The 16,843-nt window shown below is 43.8% G+C and overlaps 1 protein-coding gene across 1 annotated transcript; it reads left to right on the plus strand.

Moving 5' to 3' along the window:
• Positions 1–10,024: 10,024 nt before the first annotated feature.
• On the plus strand, positions 10,025–16,843 carry LOC137914721 (delta-like protein 4). Its single transcript, XM_068758218.1, has 11 exons — positions 10,025–10,078; positions 10,228–10,473; positions 10,727–10,784; positions 11,347–11,610; positions 13,306–13,366; positions 14,209–14,339; positions 14,528–14,697; positions 14,808–15,027; positions 15,432–16,170; positions 16,462–16,570; positions 16,838–16,843. Exons 1-11 carry the CDS (start codon positions 10,025–10,027, stop codon positions 16,841–16,843), a joined length of 2,058 nt encoding a protein of 685 aa, XP_068614319.1.

Below are 16,843 nucleotides of genomic sequence, written 5' to 3' on the forward strand. Positions count from 1 at the left end.
AACTATTCTATTTACGTGCATTTGTTAAATCTTACAGGAGTGTGTGGAGTAATCTGGTCTGCAGCGGGACTGTGCAGATCAGAAACCAGACTCAGACAGTATCAGCCAAAGCAAAGATCCATCTGTCTGTTCCTTGCTGAGAGGAGCGTGTGGGGTATAGAGTGCACACACACACACACACACACACACTTCCCATCACCAGCTGGATCGGAGAAAGCACCACTTGGGGAACAGTTGACACGCTGATCTCTTTGATCGTTACATCCTCCACACCCAACGCCAGAGATACACAGACTCACACGCTTTCATTCCTTTAAAGCGACTGACAGAAAAAAAAATACAGATTACTAAATTCCTTACCCTGGATCCACAACACACACGCACAACTACCTCCCGCTCTTGCACACATATGCACTATCCTGTTAACCCCCCCCTCCATGTAATCAGAGGCTCAGAATAGGAAGGAGGGAGAGGAAGCAGCCCTGCATTCACAGGCTGGGAACAAGGAGAAGGAAAAACAGCCGGAACCTGGAATTTATGGAGGAAAAAACAACGGCCATCCAAAAATACTTCAGGACCATCTCCGCAGATAAACAGAAATATCATTACTCTCATCCTCTGGCTGAAGACGGTTTTCCTTGCATGCTTCCTTCTTCTCATCCGCTGCCTCCCCAGCACCACCAACTCAACATCGAGGAAACTTTGCTACAGTGTTATGTTTGACAAAACACGATGGCTCCTCAGATCTCACACAGGTCAGGAAAATCGTGCAGAAAAACTAATTATGCACCTCATTAGCCCCTGAGCTAATCAGTACCAACTGGGTCCATTGAGTCCTCCAATGGGAGACAAGAACACCCCCCCCCCCCCCCCCCCCCAGCTAGTGCTTCCTCCTGATGGAAGGAAATGAGTTCTCTTTCTCTTTAATGTTCTAACTGCTCGCAGTCTTGTTTTGTTTTTTTTATTTGCCTTCAGCTTCTTCGGGAGGTGCAATATTGTTCTAAAATGCAACCGTTTGCAGCCTCTCCTCTCGCACTGAAATGTGTCAGCAAGTGGAGAAACGCAGTCGTCGTTTTGTAAACCTACAATAAATAGACTGGATTATCAACCGACCGAATATAAATCAGTGTTACGCCAGATATTTCATGATGTGATGGTACCGTGATGGAGCCTTTCCTGTTGCTTAGAGGTCGGGTTCAGTGACCCTGAGGTCATTTCCTCTGACCTCTTTTTCCTATTTGATTCAATTTCCGAGCCATTGGTCTCCTATTAGTGTGTTCTAATAGACTCATACCTCCTTTTCAATATCCTCTTCTTTCGTCTCTAAAGCAGGACAACTTTCCATGCCTTCCACTCTTTATGCAACTATGTCCTCTAAAAGTATCTGTCTGAAGCAGTTTTTATCTGCTTTGACTGCTCACTTTAGCTACTCTTGTCGTTTGCCCGCTAAACGCCGTCTCAGCGATGCAGTATGGCGCCGTAGTGGGAACCATGTGACCACGACATTACCTTCAGGCGCTGCCAGGTCAACGCTGGGGGTGACTGCTACCCAAGACAAGCCAGATCCAGAAAGCATTATTGTTTCTGTAGTAAATATTTACTATTAAATGATGTACATCCCATTAACAGCCCAGTCTTATTTTCCTTATTTGGAATAACTTCATTATTCCCCGATGCCCCTATCCTGCCTGACAGCAGTGTTCATGTCCCACAAAAGGTCGGTTCTAATGCTGAGAAGACTCAAACATGTCGGAACATGTTCGATCTATAATATGGCATCAGGGAAATCAAAGTAGAGATGAATACCGGCCCTTATGTCCGTTTGCTTATTCGCTCCATTTCTGTTGTAATTTATATGCAGAAATCTGCGACGGAGAAGATAAATCCCAACACTGCTCTGAAGAACACCATAATGGCCCAAGGGTTGAGGATTTCCAAATCATTATGAGGCATGGATTGCTTTTATAAATTTAGTTAATGTCAAAACGTTGACTCCTTTCTTTATCATGTCTGTTTTAATATTTTTATTTTTCCTTTCTCCTAACCAGTATTGTGTATCCAATGCATTTTTTTGACAATAAAAGTACTCAAGAAATGCTTCTTCTGCAAAACTATGCAATTTATATTGCAGAATGAATTGTTGCAACGAAACAAAACAAAAGAACACTTTTATTTGCTTGTGCCTTCTTCCTCCGTCACTGGTTTATGGGAAAAACATAATTTGATACTTGCTTAGACAAACTGGAGATAACAAATACTTCCAGCGCTGGTGATTAAGTCAGGAGCCCAGAAAAGAAAAATACTTCAAGTAAGCAACGATGGGTTGCGGATTCAGTGATTCCTCTTATTGCATTGTCCCGCTCATGGTCCCGGTGGGTTGTGTCTTCATCTGCAGAAGTTTCTGTTTATTAGTTTAAATGTTTGACATTTTCCCAACACAAGTTCTTATTCAAACAACCCTGTCCAAAGCCGGCTGCTCAAATCACAAACTCCTTCCCTAAGCTAAATACCACTGGATAGCTTGTCAGCTTGGTATTTCACACAGCCAAGTTTGAGGTTGACAGGTATGGCATTTTAAAGGTGTACGTACGCACGTGTGCACGTTCATTTGCGTGTACATGTGTGTGTGTGTTAGCCCCACCGAGAGCGTTATTACAAACAGCCAATAGGAGCGAAGGACCACACTCTAGCACATCCTGTTTGACTTGACCTCAGAGGATATTCTCCTTTCCCAAGCAAACAAACCGCTGGGCTTTTGGATCGTACCAACGTCGGAGGGGAAGGGAGGGGACGAGAGCTTGGGGATGTCTCTGATGGGGAATCAGTGGGTATAAAAGTGTTTTTGCAAAAGAGTTATTCTCTTACTAAAAGAGCTGAATAAGTTTAATCTATTTAAAAAAAACAGACTGGAATGTTTCAGATGTCAAAAACACTGAAAAAAACCCACTTCTTGCAAGAATTAATATACAGTAAGAGCTTTCTTGATTTTTGGGAATGTTTAACAAAATAAACTTGACTTAATATTCTACTCACTAACATTTCAGAGCTTTCAACCACATTTTAGAATCCTCAGGAGAGAAAAAACCTCAGTTTATTGAATAACCACAACCCCAACTCTGACCTTCATTAGAGTTAGTCAAAGCAAAGACTCAAATTCAAGACAGTAGACGGTAAATAGAAGCAAATGCAGATATAACTAACAACTATTTCCATTATCATTTCCTCAAATTAGTGAAAAAGGTCTCTTCACATTTGAGGTGAAAATAATGCAGAACAAACAATTTTTCTAGTAATCGAATGATAGATTTTTCACTTAATCATTATAGGATGTAAATCTATTACCATTTTTAAGCCTATTTTAAGCTCACAAACTAATTTTACCAAACCTTCCTCCATGATCTCACTCAGCATATACCACATCTATAATATCCCAGCATTTAACATCTTGTGCAAGAAGAAAAGAAAAGAAAAGCTGCCCCTCCTCTAGTTGAATCTGATGAATCCATTATTTGGTTAAGTCGCTCCAACCCACTGCCTTCGGTCTCACTGTGGTGTTTTCCTCAGCTAACGCCGGTCAGGCAGGCATGGTGCTGCTGCCGGGAGACTATTGGGATTAATGCTGCCGACTGACACTAATCTCATTGTAGTTAAGGCTTTGGAGAGACTGTGTGCATCCACTTCACTCTCACTGCTAAACACCCACATTTGTGGCACCAATCCGCTGCGGCGTATATGCCCCAGGAGGGATTTGTGTCACCCTTATTGGTGGTGTGATCTGATTTTTAAATGAATGATATTCAACAAACTACCATTTAAGATAAAAGAGGATTCTACATATGAGTTTGCTTTGTGCACAATAAAGAAGAAAGGAAACACAATTTGTTTTTGATATCAAAAAGGGGATGTATCTGAGTTTCTTATAAATTAACTGTTAGTTTTCAATCAATAATTATTGATATCACTGTATGCTGTCCATAAATACATTCTAAGCATTAATTATCACGGAGCATGAGCTCTCCGATTATCTGAATGAACAAAGGTTCTCATGCTGAGTGATGTTCAATGCTTTTATCAACTTCAGGAGCTGCTGTCACTAAAAGTAGCCTATATAGCCTGTGTTTCCATGGTTACAAAGTATTGAAGTGTGGAGTAGGCAGTGAATTTATACATTCTATATACTCTGCGATCATGTCAGTAATTACAGGATGTGTGTGTGACTTCTGGTGTGCGTGTCATTTCCACCCGGGTCCTATAATCTCATTAATTTACCCACATGCTGCATCTAATTTAAAGGGGTTTTCCAAAATGCTCTGCTTTAAAGATCCCGTATTCTACCCTTTTTCCACAAGTTAATGTAGTTCCCAAACACTTATATGAAATATCTGTGCCCGTCTTTGGTCAAAATAGCAGGACAGCGTCCGTCATTTCTGTATCAAACCGCTCTGCCAGAAAGGCTCTAAACCCGGAAGCAAAAGTCCGTTCATAGCGAGCATGCTGCAGGACAGCGTCCGTCATTTCTGTATCAAACCGCTCTGCCAGAAAGGCTCTAAACCCGGAAGCAAAAGTCCGTTCATAGCGAGCATGCGCGCAGCAGCGCTAGCATGGTAAAGGGACGTGAGGGCGCATTTTCGCCGGAACATTACCACAAAAAGTAAACTTAATCCACTCTGCTCTTCTTCTTCGACTCCTGCGGGAGACATAGTCAGAGCATTGATGTGCAAAGCACGATCAAGGGAAGAGTGTCTCTACATACACACACGGTGACCGCAGGTGAGGGTAGGAACAGAGATCGACAGGTAACTGCAGAGCTTTGCCTTCACTCACACCCAAACCTAATCCCTTATTTACCAATAGGCATCAAAGACACCTATAATTCTTTGTGAACAATGATGGTGCTTGCTTTGTGGTAAAAAAGGGCCTGTTTAGCCTGTGTGATTGAGGAGAGTTGGCATGACTTCCCCCTGACCATGATATTTCTCCTTTTGGTTCTTGTTGCTAGTGTACTCGTCAAAAAGGCCAAGTCAGTGCTGGTGCTGTGCTGTTTGTAGTAAACATGAAGAAAGGCAGAGAGCAAAAAGGAAAGTTCCAAAACAGAGCAATGGGGGAGAACATGATCAGAGTTGACAGATGAGATTTAAGGGACAATGTGGTCCTGGAAAGCCCTCATGTCAATACAAAGTATATCAACTTGAGATGTGTTTCTAGTTTCAGCATGTGATTGCTCATACACACTCACTATCGGCAATACAGTTCATTTTTGTCAATTTTACAGAAAACAAAATGTGTTTCCATCTGATCAAATATAACAAGGATTTCAGGTTTCACTTTAACAATATTAGATGTCTACATTCATTTGGTTTTCATCAAAGGGGCCCTCAAATCTTAGCTCTACGGGGTCATTTCCTTCACCTGCAACTGGAGTAAATGAGAAATCCAGGAAGCGTCCGATCTGACGACTGATTTTCTCCAACTTTCTTTTAAGTAGGTCACCAGCAGCTTCCTTCAGGGAGCTGTTTCAGGTGTGGCACAGAGGGACCCCGCCATTCAGCCTGGAACTGAACCCGTGCCTCTGAGGAGCAGATTGTAAATCTGCCTCCCTGCTCCGCTGTTAGGGCAACGTCACTGTCAGTCTACTGCACCATACTGACCCCCCCTTCATTTAAAACAAGATTTATATTACCTATGCAACAAAGCCCAGTTAGACTTCAAACACATGGTGTGTTAAAGAGAACAAATATGGCCTGGGCCTCCTGGCCAATAAAGCAGGTGTTCCAAAAACCCAGCTGAACAGGATCAGATGTGTGTGTCTGTCTGTTTTCCTATTCCTATAATGCTTTTCACTTGCTGTGCTTCTGTTATTTATTTATTTTAATGTGCATACGTGTTGTACCTGCAGTTACAACATGAAAGAACAATCAAGGCTTTAACTGAATCTGTGCGTTTCTGATGACAGACTCTGTCAGACTCATCTCCTCTTTGTACTTATATCTTAAATCCAAATATGTGTTACAACTTTATGTCTGTATTATAAGGAGTTTAATCGTTCTTTTGAAAGCAATACAGAACAAACAAATGCTATTAGAAAGTAGTTTGATGTCTTTGCAAAATCACAAGGAGCAACATTCCTTGAAAGACGGACAGTTTGGACTGATGCTGATTTTCTCCTTACACAGGAACTTTTTTGGATTTCTTTTGCAGGATAAAATATGCTGATATAAATGTCGAGATAGTCGTTGATTTTGCCTCTGTTCCCACAATATTCCTCCTTAAACCCTTCCCAGTCAACTCCCGAAAGCATTGCATTGCATATTTAGTGTTCCCGCCGCCGTGGTGGATCCTCTCTCTGTCATTGGCTCAGGTTGACATGAAGTCAAAAGGAAAGTTTTATTTATTTCATGTTGCATTACCGATGTGTTCAATTACAAAACACCTCTTATTCAGGTGACTCAATAAAAGCTAAAAATGATGACGACGATAGCGAGGGGCTGACGTCATGGCAACATTCCCGCTTCATATTTAATGCCGCAGCATTCTCCGCATTCCATCGACAACAATAGATATTCTCGAGCTCGCAATGACAAATCGATCTACACTTACACTTTACACTTCCTTGTCAGGAGCTTGCAGTTTATTCCTGAGAATTAGTCAGAATGGTGAGAACAGGAACGGCGGCTTTCTCTGCAGCGTCCCCTAAATCCAGAAACAATTGGGAAGGCTTCTGTCAACCAGACGGAATCCTCTGAACCTGCAAACCGCAGGGATAATTGTTTTTCTCTGGAGAGAACAAGGTAAGAGGGGAAGCAGAGGAAACATGAGATGAGACGCTTCCTTCATCTTCCATGACACTCATGACGCATAACATCAAAGCTTCTGGATGAACTGAAGTCTGGTCAGTCCAGACCCTGCTGTGTTCCTGGAAAGAAAAGCACCTTTGATGCAGAATCTATATGCAAGGTCCCAGCTTGCGGCTCACTGAATGCATTCAAATAGCATTGCTGTGAGCAGGGCAGTGCATGGGTTTGTTATAGGCTCCAGTTGCTGCCTGGTTTTGCATAAGAATGCAATAACACAATGCTTTTTCTGCAAGGCATGTTATAAATAAAACCAGAGAGAGCATCTGTTGACGGCGGCTCAGTTTGCACAGCTCCGCTGGAAATGTTGGCGAGTGCATGATGCCACACGACATTTATGTAAAGTTCGTAAAGTTTAATTTTGTTTGCTTTTTCCACTCTATTATTATTATTATTCAAATAAAGGATTCTTGACCGCTTTAGCTGAAAATCTTTTCTTTTCTTTTTTTAGTTTCAACCAAACATACAGTGGTCTGAGAAAGACGAGGCCGTTACGGTAAAACCGCTATGAAATGTGGCTCTGTGCAAGCAGGATAATAAACGCCATCTGACAGCATTATGATAAAGTACACAGACTGTGTACGGCTTGCTTTAGCTGCATGTAAAAGAACATACGGCTTTGCACGCCATTCACTATTACTTCTGGTGAAGTTTTGTTTTATCAGCTGTGCTCACCTGTAAAACCTGCTATAAACGCCGATTGTCACGACTTTTATGGCGGCACCATGCTAGCTGGACAGGGGACATAAAGATATAGATTCAGAGAGGAGGCAGTGTGGCAGAGCCTCACCGAGCCAGCGCCATTGTGTCTCTGAGGGGGGGGGGGCGACAACAGGTGTGTCAATATGACAAGCATTCAGCCAATCCACAATGTCAGCCTCACATTAACGCTGAATAAATATAGATGCTTTCCATTTTCACTCCCAGCAGCCACCATATGAAAAGCAAGAGATGAAATGCAAACAGATCGCGTTGAGTTCAAGGGAAATAACAAAGAGAGGTTTTAGAATAAAGGTTAGAAGGGTTATACTATCCACGATGCCGAAACAAGCGGGAGGAAAGCAAAGGAGAGTTTATCTTTAAAAGCTTTTTTAGAAGAAAATTGCTACTGTGCTTATCTCCAGACCAATTCGATTAAAATGTCAACCTCATTCAATATTTGTGACCAGCAAAGCAGGAAAGAGGAAGATTCGATCAATCAATCAATTCAAATCGCAAATTGAATTCAATAGCATCAATAAAAAAACAAAATGTGATATTGCATTTAAGTTTTGGTCTTTAAATAGATCTTCATTATTCTCTTTTACAGAAGTCTTCACACACCACATCGTGGACATAAAGCATTGGCATCTAACATTTCCCTTTTCTTACAGTCACGGGAGATTACGCACCACTCTGAATATTTTCACGGGATGACTGTCATTCTTCTCCACAAAGCGCAAAACTGATGCCAAGCAGAATTTAGATGAACAGGTTGGAGGAAATTGGCTTGTCCGCGAACAGACGATACAGAACTGTGGGTCGGGCTGCCAGTCTCCCACTGAGTAACAAATCCAACCAATCAGAGCATCAAAAACAGCAACCATTGTAACCAAGGAAAACCCTGAGGAGACTAGATTGATTTTAGTTCCTAAAAAACGCAGGGAACTGGTGTTTTAAGAAACTCCAATATTTGGGATAATGTTTTATTTATGTCGTAAAGTGATTCACTTAAGCGATGGCGACTTCAAGCCATCAAATTAAAGATGATTTCTATAGAGAGGAACTCTGAGCGCGAGTCCTCTCATCCCTGTGGGACGATAAAGGTTCCAAAGAATCAGAACGTTTTACGCACGCAGGTGTGCGTCTGTGTGCGAGAGAGAGAGAGAGGGAGAGAGAGAGAGCTCATTTGCATACAGCTGAAGAGTTACGTCTTCCGTCCCGCACTTTCCACCCGCATGAGGGCGGGAGAGAGGGACACGCGCCGTAACAATAGAAAGCACGCCGCCACTGAACTGTTCCACGCGTGGGTGGGTCGGAAGCGGCACACGCCGCCAACAAGACGGAGCACCCAGGAAAACATCTGAAAGCAGAGGCGTGCATGGCCCCGCGTATCCATGCGTAAAAATAAATTATTTGTTTGTGTTTGTGTTCGTGTTCGTGTGCGCGCGCGCGCGCGTGTGTGTGTGAAGAATTTGAAGGTAAAATGCGCATCTACCACATAATGTTGATCTCCTCCAATAAACGCTGAGAAAGCAATGAAGAGAAATTATGGGGAAACTTTTCTTTTGATTTCATTCGAGCGTCATTGTTTGTGGATCAATCCGATGAAGAGACATACTGGGGGGGTCTGAAAGCGAACTATTGCGCGGGGCTTTCGTGCAGACTTTGACTAATTGAGCGTGCAATCGGGTGGAGCCGCGCACGCAGGGAGGAAAGGAAAGCAGTCATTGAATCTCTACTTTCTATCTGTTTGGCTCAGTTTCGGCTCTCATTCATTGTCCTTACGCAGGATGCTAACTCCAACCCTCGTCCTGCGTGCGTATTGTGCACTAAAACAAGTCAACAGATGTTAGGGCTTGTTAATAATCGCCCAGTAACCATGCTGGTCAGTCTGCAGAGTGCCAGTGGGTATTAAATCTGGATAATTGTTGTTGGGTTGGGAGGGGAGGGGAGGGGAGGGGGTTGTATGCGTAGAGTGGGCGGTGCCAGCGGAGTGATTGGCAGTTTATATAATGAGCGGCGCAAAGCAAGTCTATATATCTGGGACGAGATACACTACGGTTCATTCACGAGTAACGAGACGAGCGAGGCGCATTCGTGGCGCTCTGACGCACCAAAACAACGGCGGGGGCGCGCACAGAACGCAGAGCGATCATTGTGGAGTACAGTACCATGCAAAGAGGGGACGCCTGGTGATAAAAAATAAAGAAGAAGAAGCGCGTCTTTGGATATTGGTTTGCCCTCACCTTTGGATAACTTGGAGATTGGAAACGTTTTATTTTATAGGCTTTTGACGCACAACAAGAACCTATACAGGACAACTACCGGGAGTGAAGAAGGATTAATACACGTTTTAGAGACCCCCCCCCCCCCCCCCCCCCATTTTCTCACCTTGGTGTAAATACTTTGGAATTGGAAGGTCTTGCTGATTTATTAGCCGGTGACGCGGCTGCCCTGGAGAAGTGAGAAGGATGGCAGCCTGGTTCACCTTCACCATCGCATTCAGCACCACGTTACTGTCACAGGTATGAAGGAGGATGAGAGGCAGGATGTCCCCGGTGGTCCTGAGACCTCAGTGAAAACAGATGGAGAGCCACTTGTTTCATTTTCTTTTTTTTTTTTTTTTTTGTGACTCACCCACCTTTTCCTAAATCATATTTCCTTCTCTTTTTAGGTATTTGGATCCGGAGTTTTTGAGCTCGATCTTCACGAATTTAGAAACCATAAAGGCTTGCTGGCAAACGGAAACGCATGTAAGCCCAACTGCAGGACTTATTTCAGAATCTGCTTGAAGAACTATCAGGCCGTGGTCTCGCCAGGCGAATGCATCTTTGGAAGTACAATGACAGAAATGCTGGGGACCAACTCTTTCAGCGCATTGCCTCGACCGATCCGAATCCCGTTCAACTTCGGATGGCCGGTGAGGGTCCGCTTTATTTGCTTTATTATTTATTGCATTTTGGGAATGCACCGGCTATTGGTCAGCTCGTTCTTTATAGGGAGCGATGTCAACGAGAAGATTGGACTGGCTTCAAAAATCCAAAAACACATAATCAATTAAACACGTCTTTTTAACTGTCGAATTGACTATAAAAAAAACAATTTAAGCCTTTCTAGCTAAATTACACGCTCCGTAAAGAGTTCATGAATTAACTGCATGTTTTCTCTCCTAGGGGTCATTTTCATTAATAATTGAAGCCTGGCACGCGCCATATGGAAACCTACCTGTAGGTAAGTGAAACATTTTCGACCACTAGGGGGAGCTCTATTTGTGTTTAACCCGCCAGGCTCTGAAACTTCTTCTGCACCAACACATGCACCCACAAAGAAAAAATAGTAATGAATAGCTAATGAATTCAGCTGAGTCATCGCCACCTCTTGTTAATTATTTGTATTTTTGCTCATTTTCACGCCGATTCACTCCTTTGTTATGAACTTCAGAACACCTTTTTCATTCTTATCTCCAACACAATTGAACTTCCTCTGGTTTATTTTTGGCGTGGGAAAGAGCTGTGGGCTTCGGTGAGAATACACGGTCCCTGCCAAAAAAAAAGAAAAAAAAAAAACCTGACTACATCTTCCTGTATTTTACACCTTGCTCTGTTCCGCCCTTTGGAAGAGTTGACTGGACCTGGGAATGTTTTTTTTGCTGCCGGAAAAGAAAAGAGGAAACTTCAACCTGAGTTTATCTTTGATCAAAGACATATTTGAGGCCTTGAAGTGAAAGTGAAAGACGCAAAACAAGCTAAGACATACAACGATATATCTGACTTCCACTTTCATCTTCTTTCAGATACCAACAACCCAGACTTTTTGATTAGCTTTTTTGCCATCCAAAGGCAGCTGGCTGTAGGAACCGAGTGGTCTCAGGATACACAGACCGATAAAGAGACGGAACTAAGCTTTTCTTACCGCTTCATCTGCAATGAAAGTTACTACGGAGAAAGCTGTTCCAAAAAGTGCACGCCCAGGGATGACCGCTTCGGCCACTACACCTGCAACCGTAACGGACAGTTGTCTTGTCTGTCTGGATGGAAGGGGAAATACTGTGAAGAACGTAAGCAGTCAAGAAAATTCATCTATTCTATTTGACCTGTTCACACCTGGATGCTTATAGTATATCAGTCTGCTCTTGCTCTGTGAAATGTTTTTCAAAGATGCTTTTGCATAGTTTGTTGCAATGATAATAACGCTTATAGGCTTAGGAGGACAGCGCTCTCCTAGTTACAGGTGTTACTCCTGGATATGGTTAAAAAGAAACGTGCATAAACAAAAGTTGTCAGTGCAATTTAAGATTACATCATCATTCCAAGGCTACAAGATGTTTAATACAGTACCAAGGCACGTCATAATGATATCTGGACTTTGCAGAGCGATTGCCTCATATAATTTGTAATTGGAAAAATTCAGATGTGCAATTGGTTCTGGGTTTGTGGATACTCATTTGGAATTGGTGGATGGACAGAGACCTTAGCATGACAACTGGCACATGATTATTGTGCTAACCCAGTTGGCTCAATCATAGGCCACGCGCCCATGTTTGGCACAGCTCTGAACGAGCCTGCGAGGAGGCCCGGTGCCATTTGGCCCCTCAATACCAAGGGCCCTGTTCACCAAAACAAATTAATCAAAGAGTACATTGGGAGGAGGCACCAGGAGAGTAATAGTTAACATGTGCTGAAAAAGCAGCCGCATGGGTGACAGTATATCTGTCATCTGTGTCACTCGGTGTTGAAAGAGAAATTGTCATGTGCTATTTTGACTGTGGCGCCAAATTCTAACCACATGGGCTCACATGTTGTAATTACAGACCCATCAATCGCCAGTGACTGCAGAAAATATACACAAGAAAGATAGATGAGACATCTTTCAGACACTAGAACCCCCCCCCCCCCCACACACACACACACACACACACACACACACACACACGCTCTCTCTCGCCCATGCATCCATTTAAACAGGCTTGTTCACGTGGAATAAACTCAAACAGAAAAAAGACGCCTGATAGGACAGGTTGCATTTTACAGGTGTATTCAATCCAATTAAAGTCGATGTCATTAGTTAGCGTTCACAGACCTGTGTGCTTTAACACGGTGTTTTATTACATGACATATCTAAGGGAAGTTACAGGTCATTTGCAATTTTTGAGTTTGTGTTAGCCCCAAAAAAAGAAAAAAGTCAACCTCATAAAGTACTGTGGCGCGTGCCCGGTAACTTAATCCGCAGGAGGGGGGGGGGGGACGCGCATTGATAGGAGGAGACCGGCCGACTGCACGCGCCAAGGTTAATCTCTGCATTATTATCCGCCACGCGCCAACGATGTTTTAGTCCCTTCCATTGTTGGGCGCGCGGCTGTGGCAGCTGCAAATATGGTTGTGGCAGGCCACAAACAACAATAGTGACAGCTGTCTGCTATTGAGAGCGAGCATCTGTTCGGGACTAAACCGGCCGCTTACCGTCAGCCGCCTGATACGTTGTCCCGTGAATCAGTGTCATGCCAGACCGGAGCGCTTGAAAGGTTGACATCCAATGGAGGCCGCGGGTTTGAAGCAGAGGCCTCATGTCTGTAAATGGGATCACTGTAGGCTATTTCAGGAAAACGATAGTTGAGTATGAGTTGTGGATGTTTTTGCTTTTTTTGAAATCATGCTTTGTAAGCTGTGACTGTGATTATTAGTTTTTATTCATCGTGTTAATATTGCACTGGCAGCAGAAGAACTGACTGTATGTGTTTTCTCTTTGTTTATAGCTGTCTGTCTGGAAGGCTGCAGCGAAAGGAATGGAAACTGCTCCAGCCCGGGGGACTGTGTGTAAGTGTTAAAGATAATGAAGTGTTGAAATCTGTGTTACCTGTGCAGGTGTGGGAGCAGCGCGATCCTTGAGGATAGCTGTGGTTTTTCTTCCTTTAAAATCACTTTTCATTCTCAAGTTGATTGTTGTATTTACATCAGAAACTCTGTGTCCTGATGTTAATAAATCCAGATGTTGATCTTTCAAATGAGCTGTTACGAGGAGGTGGACATTAATCGGTATCCTCTCATGTCCCTTTCTTGTCACGGCCCTGTCTCACTGACTTACTCACAGCAAAGATAATTCTCACACGCCAATTTTTACTGTGAGAAATTCATCCAAATTATTTTTTTGCCGTCTTTTTTAAAACACTAATTCTTCATTCCTGCTGCCGAAACTGACCAAATATAGGTTAGCTGCATCTGATACCACATGTTGTAGCGCTGAACCCATCCCCCCCCCTGCACACTCCTGAGAAATAATATTTATAGCAGAAATGGGTATTTATATTTGGATGTTAATTGTTAAAGAAATATTAGAATGTTTCTATTATGTAATTGTCTTTATATACTTAAATAACTCCTTTTACTGCATCTGTTTATCCTGCATGTGTGTTGTATGTAAATCATCGTACAGCATGGTGCTTGAATCATTATTCTTTTTGCATGTAGTAACAAGTTTAAACATGATAGTTAATAACAGAAAACATGATAATGTTTCCATGATTCATATAAGCATCAAATGACAACCGTTTTACTGATTACACGGCAAATCACATTATTTTGAAACGTTTTATTCATTGAAATGTACAATTTGATGAATGAATGATTGATCAAAGGGCCCGTTTTGTTATATTTTGCAGCTGCCGAGACGGCTGGCAAGGCACATTCTGTGACGAGTGTAAGAAGTACCCCGCCTGTAAGCACGGTACCTGCCAGATGCCATGGCAGTGCAACTGTCAGGAGGGCTGGGGAGGCCTATTGTGTGACCAAGGTACAACACGCACGTTGGACCGCTGCTGCTGTTCTCACATTACTTGCAGACTGTTTTCATTTGAATTAACTTGAAAGCACTAGTAAATTAAGTTTCCTCTGAACTCCTCTATTCATAGCTTTGTAAATGGCCAGGTTAAACCCCCCCCCAGCAGCCGCGCTGTAAACCAACACTCTTCTCTATCTCAGATCTGAACTTCTGCACCCATCACCATCCCTGTGTGAACGGCGCCACCTGTATGAACACAGGACAGGGCAGCTATACTTGTACTTGCCTCCCAGGCTTCACAGGGGTCAACTGCGAGCTGGAGATGCAGGAGTGTGACAGCAACCCCTGTGGGAATGGCGGAATATGCACCGTGAGTTGGGATCAGATCGGATGTTTATGCTCTTTGTCCGGGATTCGCATTTATTTTACGCGGTTCTCCGGCTTTCAAATAACTTTTCCTCTCCCAATCGATTTCCCCAGAATTTGGAAAGTGGCTCCAAGTGCACATGTCTCCAGGGTTTTGAGGGCTCCCATTGTGAGGTCAGCCTGCAGACGTGCGACGACTCCCCCTGTTTCCACGGCGGCAAATGCAGGGAGAAGGACAATGGCCGCAGCTACACGTGCGAGTGTCCCCGCAGCTACACTGGACTGAACTGTGAAAAGAGAGTGGACAAGTGCACGTCACTTCCCTGTGCTAACGGTACAGTCTTCCTTCTTTCTTTGCGCCCACCCCACCCCTTTTCCTGAACTTCCCCTTGCCCCCCCCCCCCCCCTTAAATTCTTAAAACTGGAAGCACTGAGGAACAACAGGAATTGGTGGGAACTTGGTGTCTATTGTCCTCCGTATAAACACTCAGCCGCTAAGAGCAGCAGCTTAGAAACGTCTCCGCAGCTCGCTGTGATTGTCGATGAAAGGGACAAATGCCCGACAAGCACGATTTGTGTCTCTGTCCAACAACGCTCACTGCTGTTAGTCACAATGTGACATCACGGACGAGTTTACAGAACTCATGGTCTTTGTGATTTTGAAAACGCCACACTTTCTTTTATTTTGCGTGCTAATGTTAGCTGTTTGTTGATACCAACTTTCGTCCTCTCCTGTAGGCGGTCTGTGTCTGATTCACCGTGGCACGCGGATGTGCAGCTGCCGCGCCGGCTTTACCGGCTCGCGCTGCGAAATCAACGTCAACGAGTGTGCAGGTAGCCCCTGCCAGAATGGCGGTACGTGCAAGGACCGAATCAACGACTACACCTGTGCCTGTCCTGCCGGGCTTGGTGGACGCAACTGCGACAGAATCCTGGACGAGTGCTCTCTTCGCCCCTGCCTCAATGGGGGTCTTTGCAGTGGGGGAGGTGGCCCGGGAACACCCCCAGCAAGCTGCGCCTGCACACCGGGCTTCACTGGATCTCACTGCGAGTTCTTTGCTGCCGTCACCTCTACTGTGGACGGTGGAGAGATTCAAGACGGCTTCCAGTGGGCAGCGGTTTCTCTGGCTGTGGGGCTGGTGGCGCTGCTCGTCCTGCTGTTCATGGTCGGCTTGGCTTTGAGGCACATCCGCAGGCAGGCCGAAAGGGAGCAAGAAGACACGGAGACGATGAATAACCTGTCCAATGTTCAGAGAGCCAACCTGATCCCAGCGTCCCAGCTGAAAAACACCAACCAGAAAGTCTGCCTGGAGGTGGACTGTGATTCTGAAAAATTGAACTTCATCCACAAAAACTATCACTTGGACTCTTACAACTCTAAATCAAAGGAGTTCAAGGATGAAAAGTCACAAGAGGATAAAAGTCTTATTTATGAAAAATGTTTAGAAGACAAAGTACCCTTGAGTCGAATGTACAGGTGAGATGAACGATGTAACACGATGGACCAGTACATTTCCATACGTATATTGTGTTTGTTGCGCTCACGCACAGAGGACGTAGCTACGAAATGTTTCTCTCATTTGTGGACTGTTACACTGAATGTAAGCCCAGCAATGATCTGAAGTTGGAAACCACGCATCCTTCATTTAGGGTTGACAGCTGCAGTGCCCGCGTCCTCTGCGCTACATGCTACCTCACTGTACTGTCTGTTGCACTTCCATTATCTTCTAGTTTGTATTGACACACACACTGTGATTTGTGTTTGCAGTGAAAAGCCAGAGTGTAGGATATCAACAATATGTTCTTCAAGAGACTCCATGTACCAGTCGGTATATGTTATAGCAGAGGAGAGGAGGGAATGCGTCATAGCAACAGAGGTAAGACCAAAAAAATAAATTAAAAATAAATCCTGTATCAGCAGATCCTTCACTGGAAGTGAATTTCCACTGATTAGGTGCTGTGTTTTACTTTTTAATCTATTCGTTTCCATGGCAAATATAATGTTTATGCTGGAATGTGTGCCGTATAATAGTTCAAAAGGCACTGTAAAAACAAGGGAGGAGAGAATTTATCTTTGGGACAATTGTATTATTTAATTTTCTTGTATTTGTGCGATAAAATCTTCTCCTTTTTTTTTGCCACAGGTATAA

Source organism: Brachionichthys hirsutus, unplaced genomic scaffold, assembly GCF_040956055.1.
Source record: "Brachionichthys hirsutus isolate HB-005 unplaced genomic scaffold, CSIRO-AGI_Bhir_v1 contig_944, whole genome shotgun sequence".
Lineage (NCBI taxonomy): Eukaryota > Metazoa > Chordata > Actinopteri > Lophiiformes > Brachionichthyidae > Brachionichthys > Brachionichthys hirsutus.

Coding starts and splice junctions, on each gene's coding strand:
- LOC137914721 (XM_068758218.1), top strand. CDS start 10,025: ATGGCAGCCTGGTTCACCTTCACCATCGCATTCAGCACCACGTTACTG. Junction 10,079..10,227: donor GCACCACGTTACTGTCACAG/GTATGAAGGAGG, acceptor TTCTCTTTTTAG/GTATTTGGATCCGGAGTTTT. Junction 11,611..13,305: donor GGGGAAATACTGTGAAGAAC/GTAAGCAGTCAA, acceptor CTTTGTTTATAG/CTGTCTGTCTGGAAGGCTGC.